This window comes from Dromiciops gliroides, chromosome 1 (genome assembly GCF_019393635.1).
Source record: "Dromiciops gliroides isolate mDroGli1 chromosome 1, mDroGli1.pri, whole genome shotgun sequence".
Lineage (NCBI taxonomy): Eukaryota > Metazoa > Chordata > Mammalia > Microbiotheria > Microbiotheriidae > Dromiciops > Dromiciops gliroides.
The window spans coordinates 570395741-570414692 of NC_057861.1; the positions used below are offsets into that span (position 1 = coordinate 570395741).

The following is an 18952-nucleotide window of genomic DNA, read 5'->3' on the forward strand; positions in this document are numbered from 1 at the left end:
ATAAATGCCTCATTTCTAAAATATATAGGGAACTAAATCAAATTGATAAGAATCCAAGTCATTCCCCAATTGAGAAATGGTCAAAGGTTATGAACAGGCAGTTTTCTGATGAAGAAACCAAAGCTATCTATTCTCATATAAAAAAAATGCTCTAAATTTCTAATGATTAGAGAGATGCAAATTAAAACAACTCTGAGTTACCACCTGACACCTATCAGATTAGCTAAAATTACAAAAAAGGAAAATAATAAATGTTGGAGAAGCTGTGGAAAAATTGGAACACTAATGCATTGTTGGTGGAGCTGTGAGCTGATCCAACCATTCTGGAGAGCAATTTGGAAATTATGCCCAAAAGGCGATAAAGCTGTGCATACCCTTTGACCCAGCAATACCACTTTTGGGTCTTTTGCCCAAAGAAATCATGGAAAGGGGAAAGGGACCCACACGTACAAAAATATTTATAGCTGCTCTATATGTGGTGGCAAGCAATTGGAAGTTGAGAGGATGGCCATCAATTGGGGAATAGCTGGACAAGTTTTAGTATATGAATACAATAGAATACTATTGTGCTATAAGAAACGATGAGCAGGAGGAGTTCAGAGAAACTTAGAGGGTCTTGTGTGGGTTGATAATGAGTGAGATGAGCAGAACCAGAAGAACATTGTACACAGTATCATCAGCAGTGAGTGTTGATCTACTGTGATGGACTATATTTTTCTCACCAATGCAATGGTACAGAAGAGTTCCAGGGAACTCATGATAGAAGAGGATCTCCAAATCCAGGGGAAAAAAAAAAAAAAGAACTGTGGAGTATTGATGCTGAATGAACCATACTATTTCTTTTGTTTTTGGTGCTGATGTTTTTCTATTTTGAGGTTTTTCATCATTGCTCTGATTTTTCTCTTATAACATGACTAATGCAGAAATATGTTTAATGTTATTATGTGTATATATAACCTATATCAGATTACCTGCTGTCTAGGGGAGGGGGGAGGAAGGGGAGGGAGGGAGAAAAATCTGAAATTGGAAAGCTTGTATAAACAAAAGTTGAGAACTACTTTCATGTAATGGGAAAAAAATAATAAATATTTAATAAATGCTTGTACCCTTCCTCCCAGAGAAAATGTGATCAACAAAAACACCTATAAATCATTAATGTCAATGGAATGAAATCACCTACAAAATTAAAGAGAGGGGTTTAATGATTAGAAAGATGAATCAATAATATGTTATATACAGAAGATTCACATGTCAAATAAGATGCTTTAAGTAAATCCAGAAAACAGGTGGCAGTACTGGCTTCAAGTAAGGCAAGAGTTCAGGGAAATTACATTATGTCTTTTTTTTTTAATGGGGAAATGAGGGTTAAGTGACTTTCCCAGGGTCACATAGCTAGTAAGTATTAAGTGTCTGAGGCTGGATTTGAACTCAGGTCCTCCTGAATCCAGGGCTTGTGATCTATCCACTGCATCACCTAGCTGCCCCCATACATTATGTCTTTAGGCACTATCTATGAAGAAATAATATCAATGAAAAAAATGCTATGTGTTTGTGTGGCACAGTATTTACATACCTAAACAAAAATATTAATTGAGCTACAGAGAGAAACAGCACAGTAACTGTTGGAAACCTTAATGTGGGTTGGTAACCTTCATATTTTAGACAAGTTTAAAATCTGAATAGAATTTTTAAAAAATTCAATATAAGAAGCCTGTTGCCTAATAAATTAGAATCATAAAAAGTATACATATTTCAAAAGGGGGAGGAGCAAAAATGGAGGAAAGGCAGTGACTTGCCTGAGCTCTCCCCAAGACTCCTCCAAATACCTTCAAGTAATGTCATAAGACAATTCTTGGAGCAGCAGAACCCACAAAAAGACAGGGTGAAATAATTTCCCAGCCAAAGACAACTTAGAAGGGTGGCAGGAAAAGTATGTTGTACCAGAGTGAGAGTGGAGCTCAGTTCAGCTCAGGCTGTGCCAGCACAGAACCAGCCCAAGGAACAGACCTTGGGAACTTCTGAATCATCAGCAGCAGCAACTGCTTCTGTAACCCATAGCTCCCTGATGGTAAGGAGGTTGAACATTTGGCCAGAAGGAGATTAGAGGAGTCTCTTTACTAGCAAGTAGGAAGGACTCTGTTGTTTTTCTCATACTCAGATCCAGGTCACAGTCTTGGGGGGTGGTCCCAGACTTGTGAGGAACACAAGTCCACCAGAGCTTGTAGCCACAGTGAATTGGGACTCTGTTCATAGTTTCAGTGCAGAAAAACAGGCTTGTGGTTGCTTGGAGATGAGCACAGACTAAGAGAGTAATAAACATACCTCTCCTTAAATCATAGACAGCAAATTTGGTTTGTCTTGTCAGTTTACTGTTTGCCCAGACCTGCTTGGCATGCTTAGCCATGGTTGAAGTAGCTTTCCCAATCCTCTGATTGATCTCAGAATCAAGTGACAAATTATCACTGACTAGAGCCAAGATATGAGAATTGGTTTACGACATCCAACTGGTAGCTACCGATGTGTATCAATGGAGGCAACAAAGCACTCTGACACATGACTTTCGTCTTTTTAAGATTTATGATTAGGCCAAAGTCCATGCAAGCTTGGGAGAAGCAATCCATCAAGGTCTGCAATTCACTCTCTGAGTGACAGGCAAGTGCGGTATCGTCGGCGAAAAGCAGGTCTCTAAGGGTGCTACCTTTCACTCTGGTTTGGGATCTCAGTCGTGAAACGCTGAACAGGCCTTCATCCAACCGGAAATGCAGATAGATGCCATCAGTTGACAAACCAACAGCATGGAGAAGAAAATTCCAAACAGCGTGGGAGCAAGCACGCATACTTGCTTGACTCCGCTGTTTATACTGAATGCTTCAGAGGTGTTGCCTTCGAACTGTACAACACCCTGCATGTTGCAATGAAAGGAGTGAATGAGGCTATGGAGTTTAGGAGGGCAACCAATTCTCAAGAGAATTTCTAATAGACCTTCTCTGTTAACCATATCAAACGCTTTGGTTAGGTCTATGAAGGCAATGAAGAGGGGTTTTCTTTGTTCTCTGCACCTTTCTTTCAGTTGGCAAAGCGAAAAAAACATATTGATAGTTGACCTCCCTGCTTGAAAACCACATTGCGATTTGGGGTAAATACAGTCAGCAAGTTTATGCAGTCTTAGCAAGATGACCTTGGCAAACGTTTTCCCAATGACACTGAGAAGTGAAATTCCTCTGTAGTTGTTACAGTCACTCCTGTCTCCACTGTTCTTATAAAGAGTAACTATACGGGCATCACGCATATCCTGTGGCACTTCACCTTCTTTCCAACCACAGGCACAACAATTCTTGCAGGGACTTTAATAGGACGTTTTTAGAGCATTTGGTGGATGCAGCTATGATACCGTCTATACCCGGAGCTTTTCCACAACTTAGGGAGCTAATTGCAGTTCCTCAAGTGTGGGTACATTGTCCAACTCCTGTAGTACAGGAAAGGACTCCATGATGTTTAAAGCTGATTCTGTGATAGAATTTCTGATGGTGTACAACTCAGAAAAGTGCTCTACCCATCTTTCTATTTGCGTGTCTGGGCAAACAGTAAACTGACAAGACGAACCAAATTTGCTGTCTATGGAGCATGCGTCCTGTATGGCAGCGAAACATGGACTACGTATACTACACAAGAGAAGAAGCTTAACGGCTTCCACATGCGCTGCTTTCGGCGCATCCTTGGCATATCTTGGTCAGATAGGATCACCAACACAGAAGTGCTCCAATGCACGCAACTTCCGAGCATCTACACGCTACTGAAACAAAGATGGCTGCGCTGGCTCTGTCATGTGCACTGCATGCAAGATGGGTACATTCCTAAAGACCTACTCTATGGCAAGTTAGCCTTAGGCCAAAGACCTGCTGGACGCCCCCAGCCTCGCTACAGAGATGTATGCAAGCGAGACTTGAGGGCTCTGGGAATAGACATCAGCAGCTGGGAGGAGATGGCCAAGGACTACGCCCGATGGAGTTCAGTACTCAGGAGCAGCTTGTGCGCAGCTGAGATGGGCCTTCAAGCTCGGGAGGAAGAAAAAAGAATGAGACACAGGAACCAACGGGCAACAGAGAGCGCAGTTTTCTGATGTCCTCGTTGTGGCAGGAGCTGCGGCTCCCGTATCGGACTGCACAGCCACACTGTGGCCTGTGGCTCTTCAAGGTGCTCATCCATGGTTGTCCGTGACTGGTGGAAGCCTACTACTACTACTACTACTACTACTACTACTACTACTACTACTACTACTACTACTACTTAAATCATATCACCTTGGAAGAACGAAAAACTTACAAATTCCCAGAAGTATCTCTGAAAACAGCTGACCAAACCCCTGAAGCTTGGGACAGTGTACCGTCCACCTTGGAAGCAATGCCCCACTTCAACAAAGTATTAAAAGTCAAGAAATAGGCTGGGAAAATGAGCAAACAGGAAAAAAAATGGTGACCGTAGAAAGTTTCTATGGTGACAATGAAGATCAAAATACACTCTCAGAAGAAGATAACAAAGTCAAAGCCCCTATATCCAAAACTTCCAAGAAAAATATGAATTGGTCTCAGGCCATAAAAGAGCTTTGAGGATTTTGAAAATAAAGTAAGAGAGGTAAAGGAAAAATTGTGAAGAGAAATAAGAGTGATGTAAGGAAATCATGGGGAAAAAAAATCAACAGCTTGGTAAAGGAGACACAAAAAAATACCGAAGAAAATAGCATCTTAAAAACAGACTAAGCCAAATGGTTTAAAAAAAAAAAAAGGATACAAAAAGCCAATGAGGAAAAGAATGCCTTGAAAAGCCAAATTGGCCAAATGGAAAAGGAGGTACAAATGCTCTCTAAAGAAAATAACTCCTTAAAAATTAAGATGGAGCAAATGGAAGCTAATGACTTTATGAGAAATCAGCAAACAATAAAGCAAAACCAAAAGAATGAAAAAAATACAAGGTAATGTGAAATAGCTCATTGGAAAAAACAACTGACCTGGAAAATAGATCCAGGAGAGATAATTTGAAAATTATTGCATTATTTGAAAGCCATGATCAAAAAAAGAAAATAGACATCATCTTCTAAGATTATCAGGGAAAATTGCCCTGATATTCTAGAACCAGAAGGTAAAATAGAAATCAAAAGGATCCTCCAATTACCTCCTGAAAGAGATCCCCAAATGAAAACTACCAGGAATATTACAGTCAAATTCCAGAACTCCCAGGTCAAGGACAAAAATATTGCAAGCAGCCAGAAAGAAACAAATCAAGTATTGTGGAGCCACAGTCAGGGTAACACAAGATTTAGCAGCTTTTACATTAAAGGATCAGAGGGCTTGGAAAATGATATTCCAGAGGGCAAAGAAACTGGGATTACAACCAAGAATCACTTATCCAGCAAAACTGATTATAATCTTTCAGGGGGGGAAATGGGCATTCAATGAAAGAGAAGACTTTCAGGCATTTTTGATAAAAATACCTGAGCTGAATAGAAAATTTGACTTTCAAATACAAGACTCTAGAGAAGCATAAAAAGGTAAACAGGAAAAAGAAATCATAAGGGATATTAAAAGGTTAAACTTTATATTCCTACATGGGAAGATACTTGTAACTCAGAAGAAATTTCTCATTATCAGGGTAGCTGGATCGAGTATATTTAGACAGAAGGCACAGGTATTAGTTGAATATGAAGGAATGATATCTCTAAAAAAGTAAAATTAAGGGTTGAAAGAGGAATGCACTGGGAGAAGGGGAAAGGGAGAGATGGAATGAGGTAAAGTATCTCTTAAAAGAAGCAAGAAAAAGCTTATACAGTAGAGGGGAAGATGAGGGAGGTGCTAGGAAGTGAGTGAACCTTACTCTTATGATAATTGGCTCAGGGTCAGCTAGGTGACACAGTGGATAGAGCACCGGCCCTGGAGTCAGGAGTACCTGAGTTCAAATCCGGCCTCAGACACTTAACACTTACTAGCTGTGTGACCCTGGGCAAGTCACTTAACCCCAATTGCCTCACTTTAAAAAAAAAAAGGAATTGACTCAAAGAGGAAATAACATACACACTCATTTGGGTATAGTAATCTACCTTATCCTGCAGGCAAGTAGGAGGGGAAAGGGATATGGGGGAGGTGATAGAAGAGGGCAGATTGAGGGAGGGGTAGTCAGAAGCAAAATACTTTCGGGAAGGGAAAGGGTGAAAGGAGATAGAGAATAGAGTAAATGGCTTGGGGGGGGGGGAAATAGGATGGAGGGAAATACAGTTAGCAATAGTAACTTTGAAAAAATTTGAAGCAAGTTTGATAAAAACCTTCTCTATCAGACACATAGAGAACTGAGTCAAAATTGTTAAAATAAGAGCCATTCCCCAATTGATAAATGATCAAAAGATATGAACAGTTTTCAGATGAAATAATCCAAGCTATCCATTGTCATATTTAAAAAATACTCTAACTGTTGATTAGAAAGATGCAAGTCAAAACAATTCTGATTTCCCTATTGCATTGGATAATAGGACAGCAGATGTAAATGATAAATGTTGTAAGTGTTATGGGGGAAATGAGAAATTAATGCACTGTTGGAGTTATAAAGTGAGTCAAACATTCTATAGAGCAATTTGGAACTATGTCCAAAGGGCTATAAACCCATGCATACTCTTTGACCTGGGTTGCTTTCCAAAAGGAGATTAAAACAAAACAAAAGAAAAGAACAAAAAGGAAAAGAACCTATATGTATAAAAATATTTATAGCAGCCCTTTTCTGGTGCAAAGAATTTGAAATTGAAGAGATACCCATCAATTGGGGAGTGACTGAACAAATTGTGGGATGAGGTTATGATAGAACACTATTATGCTATAATAAATGGTTGGGTTTTTTGTTTTGTTTTGTTTTGTTTTTTGTGAGGCAATTGGGGTTAAATGACTTGCCCAGGGTCACACAGCTAGTAAGTGTCAAGTGTCTGAGGCTGAATTTGAACTCAGGTCCTCCTGAATCCAGGGCCAGTGCTCTATCCACTGCACCACCTAGCTGGCCCTGCTATAAGAAATGATGAGCAGGAATACTCTCAGAAAAACCTGGAAAGACGTACATGAGCTGATGCAAAGTGAAATGTACTGTATACGTATCAGCCATATTGTAAGATAATCAGCTGTGAATGACTTAGCTATTCTCAGCAATACAGTGATCCAAGACACCTCTGAAGGACTTATGATGAAAAATGTGATCCATCTTCAGAGAAAGAACTGATGGTGTCTGAATACAGATTGAAGCATAGTTTTTTAGTTTATTTTTCTTGAAGTTTTTTTTTGTATGTTTTCTTTCACAGCCTGACTAATATGGAAATGTTTTGCATGAATACACATTTATTACTTATATTGAATTGCTTGCATTCTTAGGGCTGGAGTGGGGAAGGAGGAAGAGAATTTGGAGCACAAAGTTTGAAAATGGACATTTAAAATTGTTTTTACATATAATTGGGGAAAAATAAAATTCTAAATAATTTTCTTTTCCAATAAAAAAAAGCATAAATATTTCTCACCTTTGTGTAGAATTTTTACCAGACTCAACCATTGATTAGTTTCGTAAAACTTTTTTTTTCTCTTTAAAAGAAAATTCTTGGAACAGTACGTGGCGCAGTGGATAAAGCACTCACTCTGGATTCAGGAGTACCTGAGACACTTGACACTTACTAGCTGTGTGACGCTGGGCAAGTCACTTAACCCTCATTGCCCTGCAAAAAAAAAAAAAAAAGGAAACAAATTATTTTTCAGGAAGAACAATTATCTTAGTAGAGATGGAAGGAACATTTTGGAGATGGAGATCTAGAAAGAAAAAAATGTCTGAAAATTTTATATCAAAACTTGGAGCTTTCTGATACTGCATTTAAAAACTTGTATCAAATTATTGCTTTCATTTTCTGTTTTGTGCATTTTACAGGTGGAACACAGAGACTACCTCGTGCCATTGGCATGGCTCTGGCAAAGGAAATGATCTTTTCTGCTCGTGTATTAGATGGCCAGGAAGCAAAATCAATAGGATTGATCAGCCATGTTTTAGAACAAAATGAAACAGGGGATGCTGCCTACAGAAAGGCATTAGCCTTAGCAAGAGAATTTTTACCTCAGGTATTTCTGATTATGATCTATTATCCTGTTGTTGTTTTATAATAGATTTAAAAATGGTTAACAAAAGTAGCAAGCAAATTTACTGGGAATGTGAACTCCCTAAAAGGAAAATTCCTTTAAGTTGTGAAATATACAAATAACAAAAAATCCATCTATTTCTTTTTGTGACTTTGTATCTTACTCTTTCATTTTTCCCTCATTATTCAATATACATACCTTATAATTTGACATATTAATGTTATCATTTTAATAAATGGAACAAATAATTTTAGTAAGATTTAAGATAAATGTACACTTGGGAACTTATATTAAGTAGATTAATGTGGATGATGAATTTCATTAATTCTTTATTTGGTTCTTGGAGTTTTGTTTGTTAGCATCATATTCCAAATACTGATATTAAATCTACATTCATTTTAAGTATTCAATTTTTAAAATAACTCTACCTATCTATATTTTATTTATAGTATAAGACTTTATTGATACACAGTCACTGTTTGGCACATTTTCTAAAATGGCCCCCCTTTTCTGTTTACAGAAATTGTAAATGTTTCAAAACCTATTTAAATAGAAAGCATTTAGTACAGAGATATGGCACAGTCCATCAAATGATTTTTCAAAGCTGATTGTTTACAGCCTTATATATTACTTCACTACTATCTCTGAGGAAGAAGTATCCTTCTTCCTTGAAAAATTGTATCCTTTCTCACTTTTTCTGGGACTTTACTCCTCCATACTTTCGAATTCTTTGCACTCTTTCATACTTGTTTTGCTCTTATTGATAAGAAATCTTCAAATCTTTCCAACCAACTAACAAAGTCTATATATCTTTAGATTGGTATAAGAAGCTCTCCATAATTAATTCCAGCCTACTTTCCTAGCTTTTTCTTATTAATTCTTCTCACAAACATATTGGCTATAGCAAAAGTGGAATACTAGCTATTCCTCATATATTTTACTTGCTTTCCCACCTCCATACTTTCTCTTAATGCTTTTTCTATCACCTTGAATAACAATAACTGAAGTGTAATGCTTTAAAATTTTCCAAAGTGCTTTCTTTAAATTATCTCTTTTGAGCCTCAGTAACCCTGTGAGGTAGAAAACATTTCATGGAAGAACTGAAGGTTGTAAAGAAACATTCTTCATCTAGGAGTCTGCTCACTCAGCAAGCATTTATTAAATGATTTTTATGTACCAGGCACCATACTAGGCCCTGGGAATATAAGCACACACAGAAAGACAGTCCCTTCCCTCAAGGATCTTACAATTTATCTTCCCACATTAGTAGAAGTAGAGAGATAAAGATACCCAGCTTGGAAACACTATGGCAATGAGTCAGCAGTGTAGCCTGGAGAGGGATGGCATAAAGAGTTGCTTGGGGCAAAGAGATTAAATGACTTATTTGTCCAGTCTCACAACCCCCTTCAGAAGCAGGATTAAACCCCAAGTATTACTGAAATTGAGCTTGGTTCTCTAGCCTCTATGCCACCCTGATTCTTTAAGTGCTACCACAATACTATTGTCCCCATTTTACAGATGAAGAAATAGACTCATGTCAGAGTTAGGATTTTAACCCACGTCTTTAGTACTCAAAGTCCAGCATTCTATACACTATGTCATGCTGCTGTATCTAATAGACTGTCTTATCCTCTTAAAAATATTATCTGTTCTTTAATATAGCCCAACATAAATGTTATATCCTCTATGAAGCTTTCCTTTAAAGTTTTAGAAACCTTCACTACTACAATCACATATTTCTATACATACCTGTTCTCCCTTATACGGTAAGGTACATGAGCTTATAAATTCTACATAATGAATTTTCATATTGACCTTCCTTTGGGTCTCTTGCCGTTGCACATCTATTTTGTTGCAAATTGCATTTTGCAAGTTGTTCAGAATTTATCCCATGTCCTTCCTAGAAGACTAATCCACTTCTTTAATCCAGTCCTGGAATCTCTCTGAACTTTGCACTGCTTCTCATATGCAATTATACTTTGGTATTATTAAAAGCACTGCACAATTCTCCAAACCCATTCCAGCTCATTCTCCTCTTCCTTTGCAGTTGTGGGCTGAGTTCACGGTTCAGCTATGTTGTCTGTATATACATACACATACACATACACATATATATATGCTGATGGACCAGCTCCGTGAGCTCCATAATTTGCATATCACTGTCTAAATAATAAATTTTTTTTATCCCCCTTTTTTATGTAGCTGAACTCTTTTGAGTGATTATGGATCTCATTAAGGAAGCTCTTTGGGCAGTGTTCTGAGTTTTAAAAGAAATAGTAATATGTCAAGCCAAGTCAAGAAGTATTGATAACCTACCATGTGCCAGACACCATACTAAGTGCTTAGGATAGAAATAAAAAGGGGGGGTGGGGCGGAGACAAAACCTGTTCTCGAGGATCTCAGTCCAGTGGTAAAGACAACAAGATGTAAACAAGATAAATACAAGATGATTTGGAGATAATCTTAAAAAGAAGGCACTAGCATTAAAGGGGTTCAGTAAAAAAATTCTTACAATTTTAGCTTGGACCTGAAGGAAGTTAGGAAAGCCAGGAGAACGGAGGTCAGGTGGGAGAGAATTTCAGTACTAGTGAGACAGCCAATGAAATTGGCCAGAGTAAGGAGATGGAGTGTCATGTGAAAGAAGAACAGCAAGAAGGCCAGTATTGCAGGATTGCAGAATATGTGGAAAGGGGGATTAAGGTGTAAGAAGATTGAAAAGTAAGAAAGGATTAGGTTATGAAAGACTTTAAAAGTCCAACATGCACAGATATAAATCTAGAGTAAATCCCTCTTCCAATTTTCCAATTGGATATACTATATAAGAATGTTAGGCCTTCTTGGTGAGAGAGAGAGAGAATCAATCACTGTTTGTGCCTCACATAACATAAGTTATCAGTTGATGGTTGCTACTTTTAACAGCTTGCATGCTTTTAACATTCGTGGCGAAGCAGAATCTTTAAGACAGCATTTTATTCTACTATATCAAATGCTTTTGTGACTCTAAAGATACATGGTCTGTTAATAGCTTTCCATTTGCAAAGTCCCATTCATTTCCTATCTCATACCTTCAATAAGGATGCCCTAAAGTCATGTATAGAGTATTTTTATACACAGTTTGAGTGGGAAAGTAGGTATGTGAATTGGTAGTTATTGGGATATATAAAAAATTGTACTTTTTATAACATTAAGGTGATTTTCCCCAGGTACCTGCATCATCTGATCTTTCAGATTTTTTGACAATCACTTCACCTTTGCAAGAAATATCATTAAATTATATTTGATCCAGTTCAGTTTTTTCTTCCCATCTCTTTTTATTAATGGTATTCATACTTCCTCATACCTCATAAAGGAAACTAATATTAAAATCTAAATGTGTGTCTCCTTGTCTTTTGTGGTGAAAATTTTGTTATAAAAATCTTTATAGATTTGTTCCATATTTCATCTTCCAGTTTAGCTTATTTGTCTCTCTGAACTTTCTGAAAAGTTGCTTTTCCTCTTCGTTACAGTTTGCTACTTTTAAGACTATTTTGTTCATAATCTTCACATATAAAATTTCAGAGTTGGAAATAAATTCACTGGTCCAAAAGAATGCCCTTTACAACATACCTGACAAGTGGTCATCTAGCTTTTGCTCAAAGACTTCCAGTGATGGGGAAACCCATTATTTCATGAATCAACCTATTAAATGTTTAAATAGTTCTGATTTTTTAAAGGAAGTTTAAAGAATTTTTTTTCCTTAGAAGAAACCTAACAGTTTTCCTCCATGAGATTTTACAAATGAGTTCATATTCTAAACTGCTGTTGCCCTTGTATGCCATGTGTTTCCATTTGGCCAGGAAATCAAGTGTGGCAGCTTAGTGGCCATCAATTTACATCATTTACATTCTTTCAGAAGTAATAGTGGTTTCTACTGATGTTCTTTCTTTGATACATTTCACATTTTTTGGCATCAACACCTTGTTCAATAGATCCATTTGGAGTTGCCTTTGTTGCATACTTTCTCTTCTCATTTTTATTCTCATTTGGAATTGATTTTGATATTTACTTTAGAAGGTTCATAACTAATATGGAAAGACAGCTAACTTTAAAATAATGCTCACATCAGTAATTAGTCATCTACTACTTATTAAAATACAAGTAATTTCATCTTTATTATACTACTTGGTGCTTATCAACTCATGTGCCTTTTCACTGTCAAGTTTTTCGTAGAATTTCTCTTCCTCTGTATTTTCTTCAATAAAAGTTGACACTTAAGATGCAATTATCTTCATGGTAGCATTTTTGGTCTATGTGTGTTATGAGTCCTCCATATAAGATGACCAAATGTGCCATAAAATGACATTTCTTGTTGCCTTTGGTTGCATAATAAAACCTAGTATGCCAATTCCTTTATTTCCCTATCTAAGGAAGCTTATAAGATATCCTTCTGGGTACTGGTTTCATTTACATTAAAAATGTCAGTTTGTATGATTCAGTGTCTCCTATATGTACCTGTATATTCATTTGTTAATCACTGAAAAACAATCTCATATTTAGAAATATAAACAGTAACATGTTTAGAAAAATCTAAAAACTATATGATTCCTAGAATCATCTGTCCCCTTTTTTTGTACTTTGGAAGTATAACTGCAGAATGTGGGGGGGGGAGGGAGGAGGTGTTTCAGATTTAGGCTATTTTGTAGTTTTCTTTGTTTTCTGAGTTGCCTTGCAAGACTTATGTGCCAGGGAACATAAAAGACTGAAAAATTTATAAAGAAAAAAAAAGAAAAATTTATAAAGAAGATGGTATTTATGACTATTACCAAATGAAATGTGAGATGGAATATGTAGAACTTAGTTTATTTTTTTTTTTCGAGTCAGTGAGGGTTAAGTGATTTGCCCAGAGTCACACAGCTAGTTAAGTGTCAAGTGTCTGACGCTGGATTTGAACTCAGGTCCCTCCTGAATCAAGGGCTGGTGCTTTATCCACTGTGTCACCTAGCTGCACGTTATAGTTTATTCTTTTTGTTTGTTTGTTTTTTGCAGGTTAACGGGGGTTAAGTGACTTGCCCAGGGTCATGCAGCTAGTAAGTGCCAAGTGTCTGAGATCAGATTTGAATTCAGGTCCTCCTGAATCCAGGGCCGGTTCTCTATCCACTGCACCACCTAGCTGCCCCCTATTCTTGATGATTATTCTTTTTTTTAACATGATATTCATCTATTTCATTTTTATATTGGCTAAGCCCAAAGTGTCTAAAATTTGCAACTTACACCTGAGAAGACAGAAGAATATATAAGAAGTTGGAGTTCAAATTTGCTTATGATGGGAGTTAAATCAGGCATAATTTCAAAGCATTAAAAAAAAGGTTTTATATTTTATACAAAAAAGTTTTACTATAAATATTTCTATCAAGATAGCTATAGCTATGCCAGAAGACACATGTATACCACAAGGAGGAAGGATAGTACATTTTCAGTCAAAAGATAATATAAATGGGGTGGGGAGGGAATAAATTGGTCCAGACAGCATTTGGGTTAAGCAACAATGAAATGGAGTTGGGAGAAATAATAAAAATACAAATAAAACTGAAAAAGATTTTGAAAGTTAAGACAGTGAAGTAAGGAAGGGATTATGAAATGGAATAAAGATTATTTTCCTTTTGTTTTATACTAAAATAAGAATAGGTAATTAATAAATCATTCCTGGAAAAATTGTTTGGGTTACTAATATATTTAGCATGTATCTCTCTTAAATCAGAAATCCCATTCATAAGAACATACCTAACAGATACCAACACAAGTTGTAGTCAACTTGAAACTATAATCAAGAACCCAATTTTGTAGGTGTGGGAATTCCCTCCATCTAATGCAGAATAGCACCTCATCTCTAAGTTGTTAGGTAAGTCTTAGACAGCAGAATGAAGTTCAGAGAGATTAAAGGACTTGCCCTAGCCACCTCACAATTAATTATCAGAGGTGGAATTTAAATGTACGTTTTTCACTTCTCAAAGCTGCTTCTCATCCAAATAGTATTGTATGAAATAATTATCTTTGAAAAAAATTGTTTTAGGTGTTTTTTATTTAAAGAGAATCCAATTAGCATAGCATCTAACAAAGGATTAATAAGAACTTCTAGAAGACAAAAGTGTCTTCCAGAGAATTCTTTAAGTGTTCAAAAGAGATATAAATAAACCATAAGTTACTTGATAAAGATAAACAATCTTTAATCCATTGGAAAAAAATAAACACACATGGGGCAGTGGGGCAGTTTCCTCCTGGGTAAATTCTGTTTGCATTGTAATAAGCCAATTAGACTTTCTGAAGGAATACAGTGATACTTTCAGTGCCATAAGAGAGCATCCCCAGCCATTCTCCATTTTTTTGCTCTCACTAATGTATGTAATATGTCAGGATAATGTGTAGTGATAATATTTTTATTAAAATACCTAATTCAGCATTTGTGTTAATGGAGGGGGGGAAAGTAAGCTTATTACTTTTCTGGCGAAATATGCTTAAATTTCATCATTATAATACTTTCAACCTCCTTTCTAAACTTTTATTGGAACAAGGTTTTTTTCTTAATTTAATATACCAATAACATTATATCTAAATAACTGTAACCATTCACATCACAATACTTAGGTTTGTATCAGATGTTTGTACATATTTATAATTAAAGAAATCTACAATCCTCTTCTAGCACCTTACAGGTATTATAGTTGTATATGACTCAGATTTGATTAAAGGGAATTCTACATGATAAAAGGTATGCAACAAAATCTTTACATAAATATGCATACAAAATCTTTTTTTCTTCCTTATGAATTTTAGGGACCTGTAGCAATGAGAGTGGCAAAACTAGCTATCAATCAAGGCATGGAGGTAAGTTCATTGGAACCTTTGTTGTTGTGGGAAACCGTTTAATAAGTATTTAAAATAACCTGTGTTTTAAGATCTATAAATTAAATTTATATATATAAATTAAAATCTGTAACTAGTTTTTGAAATTATTTCTGGTCGCAAAATTCAGATCAGATTCAGTGTCTTGGTTCCAAGATATGAAAAATATAGCACACATCCTTCTTTTTTGTTAAATGCAATTAAACCAGAAAAGTGAATAATATCATGAGCTATTAGATATAATCACCATGATTATGTTAATCAGTTTAGTCTAATCTTCTCTTGGGAAATAGTATTCTGTAGAGGCTGTGAAGAGGAGTCATTTTAGTGTTTGGGAAGTGCCTTTTGTGTCTTTAGACAGACATTAAATGTAGAAGAATAAAGAAGATAAATATCACTTAATACAGTGATTTTGCTATTTAGAAAAATGCATGGCTATTCTTTTTATAGCTCTATTGTTGATTTTATTCTTTTGAGGTTATGGTTGGTACTGATTATTAATTTGGTAGTAACCTCAGTAATCATACTCTTAACATAGCAATATCTTCCTTCTCATCCCTGCTACCTCTTGCTTTTCCTCATTTCCTTCAAGACTCAGTTCAAATCCTACATTTTGCTGGAAGTCCTTGTGTTACCCACCTTCAAGCTTCTAGTGCCTTTCCCTCTAAAATTGTCTTCTATCTACCCTGTATATGTCCTGTATTTACCTAAATATTTCCACGTTGTCTTGGTATGCTCCTTGATAAATCAAGGACTGTTTTTCACAAAAGTTCTAGTCACATGATAAGCACTTGAACTTACTCTATGGAGACTATGGTATGACCTGAGAGAATGTAGTGCGATCCCAGGCAAGTCACTCTTTGTCTGTTTCGGTTTCCTCATCTGTAAAAGGAGCTGAAGAAGAAAATGGCAAACCACTTCAGTATCTTTGCTAAGAAAACCCTAAATGGGGTCACAAAGAGTTGGACACCATTGAAAACAACTCAACATCAAAGGGGGGACATGGTTAATTTCAGTTTTATCTCCAAAATATCTCTTGGTGTATTTTCATCTCTTCTTCATTCTGACTGTTACCACCCAATTTCAAGCCCTCATCATTTTGTACTTGGTCTGTGCCTTCTAACCAGTTTCCCCATCTCTAGTCTCTTCTACAGCTATTCTCCTGATAGCTGCCCCAGTTAATTTTAGAAATGCACCAATTTGAAAATGTCATTCCTTGACTTCCAGAGCCTTGGAATTAACAGTATTCCAAGCCTGGATCCAGCCTACCTTTTTAGTCCTATTTCATTAAACAGTACTCCCCTTCTCACACTTTTATATCTAGCCAGCCTTAGCCTATCAGCTTATCCTGCCCTCTTTCATCTTTGTACTTTTGATAATAATCTTTCCCATACCCAGACCTTCATCTTTATCTGTTGAAGTCTCTCCAACTCAGACTCTGCCTCTTCTATGTAGTGTTTATTGATGCTCTTAGTTGAAAATTATCTTAGAGAACTATTTTAATCATTTATTAATTGATGTTCTTTTGGGTTTTTTTTCCTATCCATCATGGATATCAGACAAAGGTGACATTTTAACAGTGAGGCAGTAACTGCTCTTTTGAGAAAAATTCTTGCTATGGAGATTTTGTGCACATGTTTGGAAATGTTTCCATCATTTGATTTTGTTGCCAAAAACAATATGTCTGTCATATATAACGCCTCTATATTTGCAAATTTCAAAAACTTGGTAGGTATTGAACCCATTATTAGAAAAGCATTTTTAAAAACAACACCTTCAGGATAATTTGTAAAAAAAAAAAAAAACTGGTTGACATCAGGATATATGGAAATTTAGTAACTAAATTTGAACTAAAATCCATGCATAATTGGTGGGGAGGTTGACAAATGAGTACTATGACTTATTGAGCATAGTCAACAATTAACTTCTTCCATTTGTATCTCTGTATCTTTTGAAGCCATTAAAACAAGTCTTTTCTAGCTACCACTCCCCTATATGTGTTATCTCCCCATTAGAATGTAAGTTTCTTAAGAGCAGAAACTATATTTCTTGTATATTTGTATCTTCAACACTTAAAGTGTCTGGTGCATGCCTTAATGATTCTTTTCATTCGTTTATTAAAATCAAGTATCAAAACAAAACAGCTTATAATCAGATCTTCACATCACTGTATCACAGTGTTAAGGAAGATTTTTCAAAAATAAAGCATATACAATCACATTGCTCTGAGAATATTATTAATATTTTGCTCACATTATTGATATTTTAGTGATAATAAAGAAAATATTGTTTTAGAATATAGTTTATTTGAGCTTTAGGTTATCCTTTTCTCTATTTTATATGTTTTATAATATACATATTAGTATAATAGTTATATATAATTTATAAGTAAGTATATATACATTAGTGGTATATGTTCATTGTTTTGTAAACTGATATTAGTGTGCTGTCAAAGAATTTTACTGATCCACTTGCCTAACAAAAGGACAATATCCAGATCCAGGTAGTAATAATACATAATAGTGTATGAAAAGCTGATAGTAAGAAAAGTCGATTGGAGGAGACAATATTCAGAAGTAAAACACTTTTGAGGATAGATATGGTAAGAAGATAGTAGAATAAGCAGGGGAGAAATAGGAGAGAGAGAAATACACAGTAACTATAACCATGAAAAATATTTTACAGCAAGTTTCTCTGATAAAGGCCTCATTCCTCAAATGAAATTTACAAAAATAAAATCCATTTCCATTTGATAAATGGTCAAAAGATATAATTGTTTTAATTTATTGTTTTCAGACAAAGAAATCAAAATTACCTGTAATCATATGAAAAAAATACTCTAAATCACTATTAAATAAAAAAATGAAGATTAAAGCAACTCTCAGGTACCACATCGTATCTTCCAGATTGACTAATATTTGGGACAATTGAAACACTAATGTACTGTTAGTAGAGTTGTGAACTGATTCAATCAATCTGGAAAGCAAAATGAAACTATGCCCAAAGAGCTATAAAACTGTATATACCCTCTGATTCAGCAATACCACTGCTCGGTCTGTATCTCAAAGAGATTTTTGAAAAAAGGGAAATGCATCTACATATACAAAAGTATTTATAGCAGTTTTTTTAGAGGTGGCAAAGAATTGAAAGTTGAAGGTATCTCCCTCAACTGGAAAATGACTAGACAAGTTGTGGTATTTAATTGTGATGGAATACAATTGTACAATATAAGAAATGACAATCAGGATACTCTCAGAAAAACTGATGCAAAGTGAAATGGGCAAAACCAGGAGAATATTGTACACAGTAATAGCAATATTGTATAATGATCACCTGGGAATAACAGCAATTCTCAGCAATACAAGATCCAAGATAATTCTGAAGGACTTAAGAAGAAAAAGTGCCACCTATCTTTAGAGAAAAAATTGATAGAGTCTGAATGCAGACTGAAGCATACTTTTTTTAAGACTTGATTTTTATTGTTTTTGGAGGGGAGGGGTCTGTTTTCTTTTTCACCATGACCAATATGGTAATGTTTTTCATGACTGCACATGTAAAACCTATATCAAATCACTTGTCTTCTCAGTGAAGGGTGAAGGAAGCCTGGGAGAGAAAATTTGGAACTCAGAATTTTAAAAAATTAATGTTAAAATTGTTTCTACATGTAAGTGGAAGAAAATAAAATATTAAATGTTTACTTTTTTTTTTTTTTTTTGCGGGGCAATGGGGGTTAAGTGACTTGCCCAGGGTCACACAGCTAGTAAGTGTCAAGTGTCTGAGGCCGGATTTGAACTCAGGTAACTCCTGAATCCAGGGCCGGTGCTTTATCCACTGCGCCACCTAGCCGCCCCAAATGTTTACATTTTTAAAAAAGATCTTGGGAAGCATAATAGTTTAGGAATTGGTAAGAGTAGTATACTAGCTAGTGT

At 35.8% G+C, this 18952-nt stretch overlaps 1 protein-coding gene across 3 annotated transcripts in view; it reads left to right on the forward strand.

Annotated features, from left to right (window-relative positions):
* AUH (AU RNA binding methylglutaconyl-CoA hydratase) overlaps window positions 1–18952 on the forward strand; it is a 183922-nt gene that overhangs the window by 159511 nt on the left and 5459 nt on the right. For all 3 annotated transcript variants that reach the window (XM_043977965.1, XM_043977964.1, XM_043977967.1), the window contains 2 exons: window positions 7939–8126; window positions 14955–15005. In XM_043977965.1, the coding sequence (XP_043833900.1) occupies window positions 7939–8126; window positions 14955–15005 (239 nt within the window). The remainder of the gene's footprint in view (window positions 1–7938; window positions 8127–14954; window positions 15006–18952) is intronic.